This window comes from Scyliorhinus torazame, chromosome 5 (genome assembly GCF_047496885.1).
Source record: "Scyliorhinus torazame isolate Kashiwa2021f chromosome 5, sScyTor2.1, whole genome shotgun sequence".
NCBI lineage: Eukaryota > Metazoa > Chordata > Chondrichthyes > Carcharhiniformes > Scyliorhinidae > Scyliorhinus > Scyliorhinus torazame.
The window spans coordinates 262,816,904-262,835,000 of record NC_092711.1 but is presented as its reverse complement, the minus strand read 5'-3'; the positions used below and the strand labels follow the sequence as shown (position 1 = coordinate 262,835,000).

General features: G+C 49.8%; 1 protein-coding gene across 1 annotated transcript in view; it reads right to left on the bottom strand.

The window, feature by feature from the left end:
• The window catches only part of tex11 (testis expressed 11), a 447,334-nt gene that overhangs the window by 270,646 nt on the left and 158,591 nt on the right, over positions 1-18,097 (bottom strand). Inside the window, exon 11 of the mRNA XM_072501531.1 lies at positions 11,080-11,175. Within this exon, the coding sequence (XP_072357632.1) occupies positions 11,080-11,175 (96 nt within the window). The remainder of the gene's footprint in view (positions 1-11,079; positions 11,176-18,097) is intronic.

Sequence of the window (18,097 nt, the reverse complement as noted above, 5' to 3'; positions counted from 1 at the left end):
GTTGCAAAAAACGATTTTGGATTCGGGGAAAGTGTTTTTTTTCATAAAATAAGTCAGGACCTGGCCAAGATAGACTAGAAAGAGTTACTTGTGGGCAATCTACAGAAGAGCAGTGGGGGGCACTCAAAAAAGAAATGGGGAAGGTACAGGCCCAACATATTCCCTCCAGGGAATTGGAAGAAGTAACAAGCCCAGAGAATCATGGAAAACCAGAGATATTCAGGGTGCGAGGAGAAGGAAAAGAGAAGCTTTTAGCAAGTAGAAGGGGACCAAATCAACGGAGGCATTAGTGGAGTACAGAAGTGCAGGAGGCGCTCAAGAAAGCAATTATGAGAACAAAGAGGGAATATGAGAAAACTCTGGCTGGTAAAAGTAGAGAAAATCCCAAGATATTCTGTAAGTATAGAAATGGGAAGAATTTAACCAGGGAAAGAGTAGTGCCCATTAGTGACCAACGGGTAAATCTGGGTGGAGCCAGCGGACATTGGCTGGATGTTGAACGAATACTTCATAATTGTCTTCACCTAAGAAAATGAGGAGGTAGAATTAGAACTCGGAGTGAGAAACTGAGGTTCTTGAGCAAATGTCGCAGGGAGTGACAAGATATTGGAGGTGTTGGCAGGCTTAATAGTGGAGAAATCTCCAGGTCTGGATGAATTGTGTCCCAGGATGCTGTGGGAAGAGAGGGAGGAGATTGCAAGGGTGCTGACCCAAATTGTTAATTCGGCTCTGGTCTCGGGGGAAGTGCCAGAGAACTGGAAAACAGCTAATGTGGTTCCACTATTTAAGAGAGGTTGTAGAGATAAGTCAGGAAACTGTAGACCAGCGAGTCTCACGTCATTGGTAGGGAAACTATTGAGGAAAATTCTAAAGGAGAGAATCTATTTCCACTTTGGGGAGGCAAGGTTTGATCAGGATTAGGTTTTGTAAAGAGGTCATGCCTACAAATTTGATTGAATTTTCTGAGCATGTGACCAGTTGCGTAGATGAGGGTAGTGCAGTTGATGTAGTTTACATGGATTTCAGCAAAGCCTTTAACAAGGCCCCACATGGGAGACGTATAAAGAAGGCAAATGCACATGCGACACAAGGTGATTTGATAAGGTGGATTCAAAATTGGCTTAGATGTAGGAGACAGATAGCTGCTTTATTGACTGGTAGGTGTCATGATACCCACATTAACATATCATGGTGCAATCACACACACACACTGATGGACAGGTAGTTGGACCAACCAACACACACACAACATCGCAGCCAATCACCAGTGAGAGCACACGCACTATAAAACAGGGAACACCACAGATCCCGCTCATTCTACCAGGAGATAGCTCAGAGCACAGATCTCACAGCGTGCCACTCAGACATACACCATGTGCTGAGTGCCTCATGAAGATAGTGCTAGAGCTGGGTCCACAGGTTAGCTGGTGAAGTACGAACCACAGCCAGAAGTTAATAGTTATTATTGTACAAAATAATAAAACAGAGTTGTACCATCTACAACCGTGTGGCTTCGTTTGTGTATCGGAACACCCAACGCGACACGATACCAGGACTGGAAACTCGACAGCGACTGTGGGACCTACCTGCACCTCTTCAGAAACCCACCATCCTGCGCCATGGAAACCATCAGCCCGCCGCAGCCGCTCCAGATCACTGGAAATCTTGGTGTCAACTGGAAGCTGTTTAAACAGCGCTTCCAACTATTTCTAGAAGCCACAGACAGGGAGAATGCATCGGACACCAGAAAGATCGCCCTCCTCCTCTCCACAGCGGGGCAACACACCATCCACATCTACAACTCCCTGGCATTCGCGGAAGGCAAGGACAAGACGAAGTACAAGACGTTCCTGCTAAAATTTGAGGAACATTTCAATGTGGAAGTCAATGAGAGCTTCGACAGGTACCTCTTCCAGCAGCGCCTGCAGGGTAAGGATGAGCCTTTCAAATCTTACTTGACACACCTCCGTATCCTCGCGCAGTCCTGCGGCTATGAGGCCACCTCCGACTCCATGATACGGGATCAGATAGTTTTTGGGGTCATCTCGGACACCCTATGCCAGCAGCTCCTAAAAATAAAGCGCCTCACCCTAGCGACTGCCATCGAGACCTGCGTCCTCCATGAGAACGCGATCACTCCCAAATCCAGGCGATCGAAACGGCACGGGTCCTATGAGGCGGAGCGGGTCCAGTCGATCGAGTTCCTCCCGGCCCGCGGCCCGGACGAGGGCGGCCATTTCACGCACTTTCCGAGGCCTCCCACGCTTGTACGTGCCAAAAGAGGGGACGTTGACACAGAGGGACGTGATGCGCAGGCGCGCTCTACGCAGGACCGCACCGCTCTTGCACAGTGGCGCAACAAACGCCATGATGTCACGACGTGCGGCAACTGTGGCTCCACCCATTTAAAACGGCAATGTCCAGCCAAAGCGCGACAATGCCTCCGCTGTGGCAGGATGGGCCACTATGCTGCCTGCTGTCGAGCAGCTCAACCTGCCAACTCCCAACAATTCCGCCAACCTCGCAGGGACGTGCGGGCGATTCAGCCCCCCTACACCGAGTCATATCCTGAAAGAATGCAGACTAGTGATACCGAAGATAGGGAGCCCTTCCGCGTTGCGGTAATCCACAAGAACCGGATGTCCCCAAGTCGGAACCACCGGCCGCTGCCAGTGCACAGCATTGATCCGGGCGATGAGTGGTGTGCCACCCCAACGGTCAACAGATCACATTTCGCCTGGACACTGGTGCCTCCGCCAATCTCCTCGCATGGTCAGCCTTCCAGACCTTGAAGGTTAAACCACCGACACTGCCATCCCACTGTCAGCTGGTTGCCTACAATGGAAATGTCATCGCGGCCACGGGGTCCTGCCAGCTCGATGTTAGTCACAACTCACATAAAGCCACATTGTCTTTTGAAATTGTTGGATCCTCGAAGGACTCTCTGTTAGGCGCACAGACGTGCAAGATCCTCCACCTCGTTCAGCGGGTACACACTCTGTCTCCAGAAGGCACATCCGATTTCCCGGATGCAGACTTTAGGGAGCAGCTCCATTCACTCCTCGCGCACAACCAGGAGGTGTTCGAGGGCATGGGCACACTGCCCTACACTTACAACTTACGGCTCAAACCGGACTCCACCCCGGTCATTCACGCACCTCCTGGGGGCCCAGCACCACTCAAGAACCGCCTCAAGCAGCAGCTGCAGGACCTGCAGGACCAAGGAGTGCTTTCCCGGGTCACGGAGCCAACGCCATGGGTCAGCTCCATGGTATGCGTCAAGAAGCCCTCCGGCGAGCTCCGGATCTGTATCGACCCAAAAGATTTGAATTACAACATTATGAGGGAACACTACCCCATACCCAAACGAGAAGAAATCACGAGCGAAATGGCTCGGGCAAAGATATTCACCAAGCTTGATGTCTCAAAGGGCTTTTGGCAGATTCAATTGGATCAGTCCAGCAGGAAGCTGTGCACTTTCAACATTCCATTTGGCAGATACTGCTACAATAGGATGCCATTCGGCGTCATCTCGGCCTCCGAGGTGTTCAATCGCATCATGGAACAAATGATGGAGGGCATCGAAGGGGTACGCGTCTACGTAGACGACGTTATCATCTGGTCAACCACACCACAGGAGCACATCAGTCGTCTCCAGCGTGTCTTTGCACGGATACGAGATCAAGACCTGCGCCTTAACCGAGCCAAGGGCTCTTTCGGCCAGACTGAGCTAAAGTTTTGGGGGGAACCACATCTCCCGGTCGGGTGTGCGGCCGGATGCCAACAAAGTGGTAGCACTTGCAGCCATGCAGTAGCCATCAGACAAGAAGGCAGTGCTGCACTTTCTCGGGATGGTCAAGTTCCTGGGGAAGTTCATTCCTAACCTTGCTTCGCACACGACTGCTTTTCGCCACCTGGTCAAAAAGACAACGGAATTCCAGTGGCTGCCGGCACACCAGTGAATGGGAGGAGCTCAAGGTCCAGCTCACCACTGCCCCGGGACTGGCGTATTTCGATACCACACGGGAAACAAAGATCTCAACTGACGCCAGCCAGTCGGGCATTGGGGCGGTACTCCTGCAACGAGACGACACCGCATCATGGGCCTCAGTCGCCTATGCGTCGTGGGCCATGACCCCCACAGAACAGCGCTATGCCCAGATTGAGAAGGAGTGCCTTGGCCTGTTCACTGGCATCGACAAGTTTCAAGATTATGTATATGGTCTTCCGCAGTTCACTGTGGAGACCGACCATCGCCCCCTGGTCGGCATCATTCAGAAGGACCTCAACAATATGACCCCTCGCCTCCAGCGCATTCTGCTCAAGCTCCGGAGGTACGACTTCCAACTTGTCTACACCCCGGGGAAGGATCTCATCATCGCAGATGCTCTGTCCAGGGCGGTCAACACACCCTGGACCGCCTCGGAGGGGTTCATTTGTCAGTTCGATGCACAAGTAGCCTTAACATCGGCCAATCTGCCGGCCACTGATGCTTGTCTGGCCCACATTCGCCGTGAGACTGCGGCTGACCCCCTTCTACAGCGTGTAATGCGCCTCATGACGGAAGGGTGGCTCAAGGGGCAGTGCCCACAATTTTACAGTGTCCGGGACGACTTGGCCGTCATTGATGGTGTCCTCTTGAAGTTGGACCAGACCGTGATCCCACACAGCATGCACCTGCTTGTCCTCGAATAACTGCACGAAGGCCATCTCTGAGTTGAAAAGTGCAGGCGGAGGGCCGAGAGGCTGTGTACTGGCCGGGCACCAGTGACGACATCGCCAACATGGTGCTCAACTGCCCCACCTGCCAAAGGTTTCAGCCGGCGCAACCCCCTGAGACACTTCAGCCCTATGAGTTGGTCACGTCCCCCTGAGCGAAGGTGGGCATGGACCTCTTTCATGCTGGTTTAGCACACTGGGCTAAATCACTGGCTTTTAAAGCAGACCAAGGCAGGCCAGCAGCACGGTTCAATTCCTGTACCAGCCTCACCGAACAGGCGCCGGAATGTGGCGACTAGGGGCTTTTCACAGTAACTTGCTTTGAAGCCTACTTGTGACAATAAGCGATTTTCATTTCATTTCAGTCATGCGCTCGGCAGGGACTACATTATTCTTATTGACTACTTCTCAAGTTATCCGGAGGTCATACGCCTGCACGGCATGACGTCATCAGCTGTCATCCGGGCATGCAAAGAAACCTTTGCTCACCATGGAATTCCACTCACCGTCATGTCTGACAACGGGCCTTGCTTTGCGAGCCAAGAATGGTCTTCCTTTGCCACTTCATACAACTTCACACACGTGATGTCCAGTCCCTTGCATCCTCAGTCGAATGGCAAGGCGGAAAAGGGTGTCCAGATTGTGAAGCGGCTCCTCTGTAAGGCTGCTGATGCCGGATCTGACTTCTGTTTAGCCCTGCTGGCCTATCGCTCGGCCCCACTGTCCACGGGCTTCTCGCCAGCCCAGCTGTTGATGGGTCGCACCCTCAGGACCACTGTGCCGTCCATTCATGTTCCTGACCCCGACCATGCTCCAGTATTGCGAAAGATGCAACAACACCGTGCTCAGCAGAAGGTGGCACATGACGCGCGGGCGACTGATTTTCCTGCCCTGGCGCCTGGAGACAACGTACGCATACACCTACCGGAGGGTGGCTGGTTGCCAACCGCCGAGGTTCTCCGCCACGTGGCTCCCCGCTCATTCCTGGTTCGCATGCCCGATGGCTCCATTCGCCGCCGTAATCGGCGGGTCCTTCGTCTGGTTCTGGGCTCGCTACGAGATCATGCACCGGTGCCAAGCCCTCCTGTTGTCCCTGATGTCGACTTTGTTGAGCTTCCTGCCACTCTGCCTCTTCCTCTCTCGCCCGTGGCCAGGCCTATTCCTCAGCCGGTGGATCCTGACCCACCCTTGAGGCGGTCAACCCGAATTCGTCGCCCACCTGAGAGACTTGACTTATGAGCCTGTTAGCACATTGGACTCACTGAATTGTTTTACAGTACTGTTAACGAGTTTCTTTTCTTGTCGTTCATTGTTCCATAAGTTTTCTCTCGTCGTTTGCTGATTGCATTTGTTCTGTTATTGGTACAACCTCGTTGCTCTGTTGCACCCGATACCTTCCTCTGTATATAGTTTAGCCTCATGCACATGTTGTAAATATTGCACACACATACTCAGATGCACTCAGTACACATTTCTATTTATTAGCATGTAGGCACATATCCTTGTAAAGGGGGGGGATGTCATGATATCCACATCAGCATATCATGGTGCAATCACACACACACTGATGGACAGGCAGTTGGACCAATCAGCACACACACAACATCGCAGCCAATCACCAGTGAGAGCACACGCACTATAAAACAGGCAACACCACAGTTCCCGCTCATTCTACCAGGAGATAGCTCAGAGCACAGAGCTCACGGCGTGCCACTCAGACATGGACCATGTGCTGAGTGCCTCACTAAGATAGTGATAGGGCTGGGTCCACAGGTTAGCTGGTGAAGCATGTACCCAAGCCAGCAGTAAGTAGTTGTCGTTGTTAAGACAATAAAACAGAGTTGTCCCATCTACAGCTGTGTTGGATCATTTGTGCATCGGAACACCCAACACGACTGAGGGAGCTTTGGCCTGCTGAAAAGATGACCATTCACTCATGGCGGTGAGGACCCGGGTTCGATCCTGGTTGCAGGTCACTGGCCGTGTGGAGTTTACACATTCTCCCCATGTCTGCGTGGGTCTCACCCCCCACAACCCAAAGATGTACAGGGTAGATTGGCCATGCTAAATTGCCCCTTAATTGGTAAAAAAATAATTGGGTACTCTAAATTTAAAAAAAGATGATCATTCATAGAAACATAGGAAATAAGAGGAGTAGGCCATTCGGCACTTTTCTGCCATTCAATATAATCATGGCTGATCACCCAACTCAGTAAACTCTTCACCCTTTTCCCCCCATAGCACCAAATGAATGTTGCCAGAGTACACTCTCCCCTTTGCGAGGAAGAGATGACTGATGGTGAATTAACCAAGGGTCACCACACCTCAGTCAAGGGACATGTTTGAGAAGGTGGTAAATTCAGCTGGTAGCGTAATTGAACCTATGCTGTCTCCCAGCATACTGAACCAGCCATCCAGCTCACCGACCTGCACCTGCTAGCTGATACAGTCTCGGCAGCGCCCCGGCAAAGTCCACTTGTCACTGTGACACAGCTCCCAGCGATTGCAGTGGAGAACCTGGAGCACCATGTTCAACAGCACGAGTGGTGTTGTCCAAGGCAAGTCAGTGAGAGCCATGGCTGAGGGCCTCGATTACATGTTCCAGTCGCTGGGGGATATGACCTTGATGCAGATGGACATTGCCGAGGTTCTGTGGAGCATGTCCCAGTGTCAGGTAGGCATTGCTGAGGTGCTCTGGAGAATTTCCAGTCGCTGGGAGCCGTGTCCCAGTGACAAGTGGACTTTGCCGGGACGCTGCGGAGCAGTCCCAATCGCCGCAAGTGGGCATTGCCGGCGCTGAGGGGCATGTCCCAGACGTACATTGGTGAGGCACTGCAGAGCGTGGCCCAGTCACAAAGGAGCATTCCTGAGGGCATCGTCATCATGGTGCAGAGAATAGGGAGCAATGATGTAGGGGCCTCTGGAGCGGAATCTAAATACCCCGCTGACCCAAGGTGACCCCCAAGGTCCTACAGGCCCCAACCAGGCGGAGGTAGCGTGGCAGGATGACTCTGAGCCACCCTACGGGGAGACTTTGACGGTCATCAGCATTCCCAAGTCGCCCCCACCTGACAACATCTTGGAGTCAGCGGGCAGAATAGGCCGCATGGTTAAACATGTTCCACCGTCAAGGCGGCCAGGTCCTTTCGGCTCCAGGCCCTCAAGAGGACACACGCAAGACGTACAAAATGCCATAGTGCGCAGTAAACAGCCTCCAGAGAATTTCCAGTCGCTGGGGGCCTCGTCCCAGGGACCTCGGACATGTATCCTGGGGACACACCTAAATGTAGTGTGGGGGGGGACAACATCATTACCCACGGAATGTTAGGGTCACTATTGTAAACTACATTAAATCCAAGACATGCAAGGCCTCGTCACGTTTTTCCACACAATTGGCCGGCCTGCACCCCCTTCCCCCATTCGCCCTCCCCTAGCCCCAGCCCCCCAGGCATGATGGTCCTGGATCTGTCCCTTCTCTCCCCCAAAGCATACCATATGCACGTGATGGGTGTGAGCGTGCTGTCAGCAGACAGACAGGAGTCAGACTATGACATAGATTAAGAACAACCAGAGCTCAGTTCACAGTGGGTTGTCATCATCCTCCAGCTATGTATATTGACCCGCTGACATTGCTGACACAGGCCCATTACTCTGATGTAACAGACCCTGGGAGGGTGGGGCGGCAGAGGGGGATTAGGCGGGTGGGGAAACGGAGAGTGGGGGTGATATGACAGACGAAGCCACGTCCTATGAGAAGCGGGCGATGCCTAGGGCCTCCCTTGCCCTCCAGGATTCAGGACACAAGCCGCCGCTACCTGTCCCTCATCCTCCGGTTGCTCCTGCGGATTCTCCCAGGGCTTGTCCCTCTAGGTCCAGCTCTTCCTAGTCCTCCTCCACCACGTCGCCCCATTGCTGCGTCAGGTTGTGGTGGGCACAGCAGACCACCACAATGTACATGACCCTCTGGGGTGGGTGTACTGTAGTGTACCATCAGAGCGGTCAGGGCATCAGAACCACATTTTGAGCAGGCTGATTATCCGCTCAATGACAGCCCAGGTGGCCACATGGGCCTTGTTATATCGGGTCTCCGCATCGGTCACTGCACCGTACTGGCGTCAAGAGCCAGGTTCCAAGCAGGAACCACTTATCTCCCATGATCCATCCGATCAACATGGGGTGTCCCTCAAAAATGCCAGGGTCCTCCAACTGCCATAGGAAGTAGATGTTTTGCACACTCCTGGGGAAGTGCGCATACACGTGCATGATCTTCAGGTGGTGGTCACACACAGGCTGGACGTTCAGGGAGTGGGTCCCATTCCTCTTAATGAAGGATGCTCCCGGACCACCCCGTGCGCACAAGGCAAAATGTCATATATGTCAGCCCATGCTGTCCGACATCTCTTCGAACGACCAGGAACTCCTGTACATTTTTGACCATTGATGGCCTCTCCCTCTGGTTGCATCCCTGGCCTGAAGATGGGCGAGTCCTCAGAATATGGAGAGGGCCCTGGCATATGGGCTTCCATGTTGAGCTTATGCCGGTGTCTGGCCACCTGGACTGCGAGGGAAGCTACTATGGGGTATACTATATCATCTATACTATGATATCTGTAAAGAATCCCCCCCCCACCCCAACCGATAAACCCACCCACCCTCCGTTTGCAGGGGAGTTCACACTGCTGCAGCCCAGCTCTAGGATGCATCATTGTTTGCTGCTGCCTCTGCAGTTGTGTAGCCTCCAGTGTTCAGGCAATGTGTCGAGGCCGCAAGGTCTGATTGGGATTCTAGGCTGTCACACCTGCCTGTGACATGGCATGTAAACCCAGGGCAATCCGTTTGTGAACTGTGATGTGCTCACATTACGAACGTTGACAATGCCCTAGTCGCGATAGCCTGCAGCTGTGTGGCTAGAGGTCACCATGGTCAGAAGGGGTTAAAGTGACCGTCGCCATATTATCATGGATGGGGCTCTGTCTTGGAGGTGTTCGGTAGAACCGACAGGCAGAAGATGAGGTTTCCCCTGGTATGGGTAAACATGATCCCTTGAGCACAGTACGAAGTCTTACAACACCAGGTTAAAGTCCAACAGGTTTGTTTCGATGTCACATCGAAACCTGTTGGACTTTAACCTGGTGTTGTAAGACTTCGTACTGTGTTCACCCCAGTCCAACGCCGGCATCTCCACATCATGATACCTTGAGGAAGGGAGGGAAAGCTGACAGCCCAGAGGCAACCCCCTACCGGTAACAGCCGACACTCCAACCAGATCCGGCAACCCTTACCCCGACGGGTGCTCCCACACCTCCTACCCTGAACACCTCCTCTGATCCCCACAGCAGCCTCTTCGCTAGTTTCACGTTTTTAAAAAGGTGAGCTAAACGGCGCCTGTGTGACTGCTCGCTGGGGAGCCGGTTAGATGACGGGAGGCTGTTCGATACGGGGTTCCTACATTAATAGGATGGAGATTGGCCTAAATTGGTGATTATTGGTTTCTCGCCATGCCTCGGCGGGATCCTGATCTCACCAACAGGGATGGGCCGGCTAAATCGGAAACCAATTGGCGTCTGGTGTGCTTCCCGATTTTAGACTCGGAGCTGCCCACTCGGATTCGCGCCTGGCGCAGCCTTTAGATCGTGCCCGACATGTTTGCTAAAGCTGTGATTAAGAGGTTAACTGCTAGGCAGGTTGCGATGTCATTCATGGGAGGGCATGGGTCGGTTTTGTTTTGCTTTGAGCTTTGTCCTGTGTCTGTTGTTCTTCGTTTCATTTTTAGAGTTCTGCTTTGGTTTTCTGAGGCAAGGAGATGTTTCTCAAAGCGACTCCAAAAGATTCTCTCCCAAAGATATTGTGCATAAATCTGTAAGACACCGAGTGTTAACTACATTAATAAGTGGCATTTGACCCGTGTGTGAACTTTGTTTAATTCAAAGTTTAGAAGGAGATGGGAAAGTAAGCTCAAAGACCTCTCTTTATTTTTTTTAGATCTATTTTACAGTTAATTGAAAGCTATTTTTTTATGGATGTTACTGGGGTTAACCCTGCATTAACAAAGATTGTTTTCATATAAAAAAATCCCTATTTTCAGTGGAATCATTCCTGGAGTAAAGTATCCTTTCTCACAGTTTAAAAGTGAAAAATTGTTGAGGTCTCGTCCGGTTTCCCATTATAAATTGGGGTCTGGTCCCGATACCCTAACAGTTGTAGTATAACCAAGGGACAGTGAGAGAGATATTCAATGCTGAACATATTTATAAGTGCCAAAAGCAGTGAAGGATAAATAGAGTCAGTAAGCCTAGGTTATAATCTTACAGGAATGTTGTGCCACTAAAGCTAACTAGAGGACTGCATAAAATGCCTTACTTGGTTTGCAAGAATGACAGCATTAAGAGCTCTCTCCTGGTGTTGGTTGATGTCCCATTCTAGATAAACATTAGCCAATAAACGCAAAACCTTTGCCTGGAACAGAACAAGTCAGTTGTAATATTTCACATTTCAATATTGCATATCTGTGACACAGTGTCTATCCTTTAGTTCTTTAAGTCATTTCTGTCTCTTAAAGATTATCTTTCATAGGCCACTAATTATGTATAACACAATATCACTTGCATATCTGCACATAATTAAGAATATTTGGCACAGCAAAGCTTTAACATCATGTCTGTGAAGATGAAATAAAAACAGAAAATGCTGAATAAACTCAACAGGTCTGGCAGCATCTGCAGAGAGAAACAGATTTAATGTTTCAAATCTGTATGGCTTCTTCAGAGCTGAAGAGGGGCAGAAATGTGATGGATTATATAGTTGGAGAGAGGATAGAGAAGGTGTAGCAGTACTATTATTAATATTCAAAAAAGGTAGTATCTCTATCTTGAGGATAGCCTGATCACAAGTATGTGAATTGCCAAATCATCAGCAATCAGTTCCATATGAATAAAAATAAATTTGTCAAGGAAGGAGCTCTGGTTTGCTGAAAAGATGACCCATCAGGTACCTGCTGGAATTGATAGAGTGCATCAAAAATGAAAATCTGCCCCACAATGCATACAATGAGACACGTAGGAGATAATCATGTGACTGACCATTAATAATCAGAAATTGTGAATAGAGAAAGTCCCGTCAACGGTGCAACTTTTCCATGTACTTGCAATCAGGATCATTGCACAAATGAAGGGCTGTTTAAAGGAGTGTTTTTCAAACTTTTCCCGGGGCCCACTTTCACCTACCAGTCGACGATCGTGATCCACGCTGGTCACCCCTTTCAACACACCATTTCTGTTTACCTTTAATGCGACAGGTAAGCCTGCTTGCTCCTCATGATCTCACTCCAATCAGGTTCACAGGAGGAAAGGGTAATGCACAGTGCAGAGTTCAGCCTGTTCCTTTGTGCTGTCTTTATCTTTATGAGGACAGAAAATCTAACCTCGCACAAGTAGGTCATTGTGAAGAGGAAAAGCAACAAAATGTTTGTTTTACTCCGCACTGGATACTCCTCGGTGATGCTACTCCAGAATGCTGACAGCCTCATTGACTTATGCCGTGTTTTAAATGTGCTGTCACAGGTGATGTGCTGAAGTTCAGTCTCTTCATTTAGTGTCAGCTGTAAGTTAATAATTGACTCCAGCGTCCAAACTCAAAGGATTTTTCACCTACTGCTTCTCGCTAAATCTGCAACTTCTCTTCTGGAAAGTAGCGACAAAATCTATTGTGCACCAGGTGTGACGAGACATTGACAGTTCCCTTACTAACACTCTTTTCTTTGATGTGTTGTAGCAGTGTGGGGAACATGTAGTAGTTTTGACTTTGTACTCGCACTTGCCAAACTTTCAATGACTTTTGTAAAGCATCTATTTCTTCACTATGTTGAAAGCAATCATCATCCTTCCCTTGCAATTTGAGGTTCAGTTCATTTAGTATTGAAAAGATGTCTGTAAGGTAAGATATCATCAGCAAACATATCAGCCAGAGGGGACGATTTTTCAAGGAGGAAAGTATGGATTTCATACCAGTTCTTAAACTCTGACAAACACCCAACCCATTGACAGCCAACGTACTTGTGTGGAACAATAAATGTGTGTGCTCGGCCCCCATAGTGAAACTCAGTCTCAAAAAGCCTGGCATTGAGTGCACTGCGTTTACTGAAATTCACGACTTTCACAATTCTTTTCAACACCACTACAAGATTGGATGGAATTCCTTTTGATGCCAACGCCGCACGGTGAATGAAACACGGATTACAAACAATGTCCAGACCAGCTGTCCCCTTAATCCTTATTATAACTCTGCTGTTTTTCCCAGTAATGTTGGCTGCCCAATTCCTTGTGATTCCTCTGCAGTCGAGCACGCATTCTCCAACCACAATACTACTCAATGTTTCCAAAATCTCTGCGCCAATCGTAATGTCAGGCAGCACAGCAAATCCTCAACAAATTCATTGTGCCAAACAAATCTGAAACACCTGTAATTTCATTCAGTTGTACTGAGAACTCCTGTGCTGACTTTAAATGAGAAATAAGTTGGGCGTTTAAATTCTCAGCAATATGACAAATTTGGCGAGCCACTGGGTTATCACAAAGTGGGTGCATTTCAGTTTTTCAGCTGACCTCTCATCTAGGACCATACGAATTAAGTCTAATGTTGCAGGGAGAATTAATCTCTCTGCTAGTGTGGGGCATTTTATCTTTAGCTACAAGGTAAGAGGCTAATTGTGCTTTGTTACTTGTTACTTCTGCTAAGGACTTCAGCTGACAATTTTAGTTCTCGCTGCATCCTTTGAAACAAATCAAGAGGTTTGTCCAAATGCCATAAGTTTTGAGGGTTTTAAATATTTACTTGCCAATACTTTCCTGCATATAACATACATGGGCTTTGCATCCTGATTTGTATTGGCACAATTAACATAGCCTTACATCAAAAAATCAGCTTTATATTGCTTTATTCGCGATTTTAGTTTCTTCTTAATGGGTTGTTCACAGAAGCCCTGGAACGCTCACCAGCACTGTTTTGTTCCGCCATGGATTCTCCTGCGCAACTCGCACCAGCACTGCTTTTGTCCTCCCATGGACTCTCCCGACTAGCTCTCTCCAGCAGATTCAGTTGCGAGATCCTGCATGTTTGTGCCTCTGGCCCTCTATTCCTTATTACGAAAAGATCCATTTTCAATTCTTCACAGTCCTGTTACCTTGCTTGCTGGCAACCAAAAAATGGAGGAACCTCTCCTCCGTGATTTCACATCCAAAGCATGGACATGCAGGGTGCGTGACATCAGTGTACGTGACGGGCGCATGGCCTGTTCTCTGCTGCAGCTTTTGGCGGGAAGACTCCATTGTTTTTAAAAGGAAATTTGGTCCTGGGACAGCATGCTGGTGTCAGGAGGAGGCAGCATTGAGACAGTGCCCTGACGTCAGAAAGAGGCGGTCTGCCCCCTGGGCTTCAGGCCTGCGCTCTGCAGGATCCGCCAGGGGGGGGCACACGTGCGCGAGATGACCAGCATTCTTGAAAGTCGGTCGTGACCGGCATTTTTAGAAGTCAGTTGCAGCCTTTGAGCGTTTCTCTTGCGATGGGAATCGCCATGGCCTATTACTCATGCAACCCTCCCGGCACCCATCAGTTTAAAACATTTGCATTTCAAGTTGCAGAAGGATGAGGTTACTCTCTAGTGACCAGCTAGCTCGGGCTTTATGTTAGCATTCCTCGAGTTTTTTTGCCAATTCTACAATGACAAAATTCCACGACCAGATAATAATGCATCTGAACTCCCATGACCTTGAGACTTTCCCAGTTCATTAGGGTTTTGGGAAATATCACTATCAATAACAAGGCATAAAGGAAATGTGCCATAACTTTGGTATTTTGTCTCACTTTAATTCTGAGGCTCTCTCTTAAATCCAGACCCAGTACACAAGGAAGATAAAAATTGACTATAGTTCAGATTTCTGTACCAAGCCTTTCCAGGTACAGTGTTGAAAATTTCACCCGTTTTGGACTGAATTAAGGAATAATGTTAAATTAAACAATGCTATTTTTCAGTATTTTCATGAATAGTTTTGAGCAGAGAGACCTCAAAAATAGGTTTGCATTATTTACACAATCATGAACCTTCGAAAAATGGTCAATCAAGCAGGTTTACTGTATTAAGCTGCATTGCATGACATCTGCTATTTCATAGAATTTACAGTGCAGAAGGAGGCCATTCGGCCCATCGAGTCTGCACTGGCTCTTGGAAAGAGCACCCTACCCAAGTTCAACACCTCCCCCCTGTCCCCATAACCCCACCCAACACTAAAGGCAATTTTGGACACTAAGGGCAATTTAGCATGGCCAATCCACCTAACCCGCACATCTTTGGACTGTGGGAGGAAACCGGAGCACCCGGAGGAAACCCACGCACACACAGGGAGGATGTGCAGACTCCACACAGACAATGACCCAAGCCAGATTCGAACCTGGGACTCTGGAGCTGTGAAGCAATTGTGCTATCCACAATGGTACCGTGCCATCCTAACACTCATACCTTTACTTTTTTGCCCTGGATCCTTGACAACTGCAGTCCACAGAAGCGGCACGGTAGCACAGTGGTTAGCACTGTTGCCTCACAGTGCCAGGGTCCCAGGTTTGATTCCTGGCTTGGGTCATTGTCTGTGTGGACTCTGCACGTTCTCCCCGTGTCTGTGTGCGTTTCCTCTGGGCGCACCAGTTTCCTCCTGCAAGTCCCGAAAGACGTGCTGTTAGGTAATTTGGACATTCTGAATTCCCTCTCAGTGTACCCAAACAGGAGCCGGAGTGTGGTGACTAGGGAATTTTCACAGTAACTTCATTGCAGTATTAATGTAAGCCTACTTGTGACAATAAAGATTATTATTATAGAGGAGAATCTTCTAAGGAATCAGATTCACGTATTGCATTATTCTGAAGCATCAACAAATAACTGGCTGGGTTACAGAGCGAGATAAGAATGTTTGTGCATGTGGTGAAACATGCCATGCTGATGAGCAACAGCAAGCAAGTGCTGGTTGTGGTGTTGGGTGCTCTGAGGTACAGATGAACCAACACGGTTGCAATTGGTATCGACCATACTCCTGGCACCATGTGGTGTTGGGTGCTCTGAGGGACAGATGAACCAACACGGTTGCAATTGGTACAACGCTGTTTTTTCCAACTTGTTATTTACAGATCTGTCTTGATACTCCGCACGTGGTGACTCTCTGAGTGTGTTGTTAATCAGCTCCTGTCCTTGCCCTGGTCTCCAGATGGATTGACCACCAGGTGTCCTGTTTCTTGTCTTATACTGTCTCTGTCCTTGTCTGTGATTGGCTGTCGTGTTATGTGTGCTAATTGGTCTGTTGGTCTGTCTATCATGATGTGTGTGTTTGAATATCATGACATCCCCCCTTTTTTACAAGATTATATGCCTACGTGGTTATAAATATGAATGTGGGACTTCCGGGTGCGGCGATGACCAGCTGAGTCGCACGTTTCGGCAGCTCCCTGTGAAACGGACTTTTGGGCTCTTGATAGGAGCCCCAACGGCAATTTTGACGGCTAAAAACACTGTGCGGTAAACCAGAAGGGAATTCCCCCTGGATACGGATAGAAAAAGGAGAGGGAAGTGGCCAGATTGCAGTGGATCCTTTAGAACAGCGGCAAGGAAGGCAAGCAAAAACCAAGATGGCGTCGGAAGGTGGCAGTTTAACATGGGGCCCTGAACAACAAGAGTTCTTGAAATGCTGTGTGGAAGAGATCAAAAAGGAAATGAAGAAAGAGCTGTTGGCCCCGATACTACAGGCGATCGAAGGGCTAAAGGAGGAACAAAAGACCCAGGAGCGGGAGCTTCGGGTCGTGAAGGCAAAGGCAGCCGAGAATGAGGACGATATACAGGGCCTGGTGGTGAAGACGGAGACGCAGGAGGCACATCAGAAACGATGTGTGGAAAGGTTGGAGGCACTGGAAAACAACGCAAGGAGGAACAACCTGAGGATTCTTGGTCTTCCTGAAGGTGTGGAGGGAGCGGACGTCGGGGCATATGTGAGCACGATGCTGCACTCGTTAATGGGAGCGGAGGCCCCGGCAGGTCCGTTGGAGGTGGAGGGAGCATACCGAGTGATGGCGCGAGGACCGAGAGCAGGAGAAATTCCCAGAGCCATAGTGGTGAGATTCCTCCGTTTTAAGGATAGAGAAATGGTCCTTAGATGGGCGAAGAAAACTCGGAGTAGTAAATGGGAGAACGCGGTGATCCGCGTTTATCAAGACTGGAGTGCAGAGGTGGCGAGAAGGAGGGCGAGCTTTAATCGGGCCAAGGCGGTGCTTCATAAAAAGATAAAATTTGGAATGCTGCAACCGGCAAGACTGTGGGTCACATATCGAGAGAGGCACCACTACTTTGAGACGGCGGATGAAGCGTGCACTTTTATTGTGGAAGAAAAACTGGAATGAGCGGGTTATTAAAAAGAACGTTCGAACAAAGTGGTGGGGCGAATGTGGGGGGCAAAGAGGGGTTTTATGTACTAATCCTGCGATGTGGTAACTTTTCTCTCTCCCACAGGTGGTGATGGGGGGAGGAGGGGAGGTGGAGGAGATGGGGCGTTGGCCATTGGGGGCGGAGCCAAGGGAGAAGCGCGGGCTTGGTTCCCGCGCTATGATAATCATGGCGGGAATAGAGAAGCAGGAAGGAGGGGGCGTCGCACGGTGCGAGCCGAGGTCACGGGGGGAAGCCGAGGTCAGCCAGAGTTTGCTGACTTCTGGGAGCAACATGGGGGGGGAGTAATTACGCTAGCGGGGGATCTAGCGGGGGGGGTGGGAGGGGGGAATTACTGGGTTGCTGCTGCTGGGGAGAGGGGGGAGCTGGTATGGGAGAGGATGGGCGGGGGGGCACCGCCTGGGGGAGATACAGCTGCGTGGGAACCGGGTGAGGAGCTGGAAAAAGGTGATGGCTAATCGACAAGGGGGGGTAGGAAGCCCCCCAACTCGGCTGATCACGTGGAACGTGAGGGGGCTGAACGGGCCGATAAAGAGGGCACGGGTACTCGCACACCTTAAGAAACTTAAGGCAGATGTGGTTATGTTACAGGAAACGCACCTGAAACTGATAGACCAGGTTAGGCTACGCAAAGGATGGGTGGGGCAGGTGTTCCATTCGGGGCTAGATGCGAAAAACAGGGGGGTGGCTATATTAGTGGGGAAGCGGGTAATGTTCGAGGCAAAGACTATAGTGGCGGATAACGGGGGCAGATACGTGATGGTGAGTGGCAAACTACAGGGGGAGACGGTGGTTTTGGTAAACGTATATGCCCCGAACTGGGATGATGCCAATTTTATGAGGCGGATGCTAGGACGCATTCCGGACCTAGAGATGGGAAAGCTGATAATGGGGGGAGATTTTAAT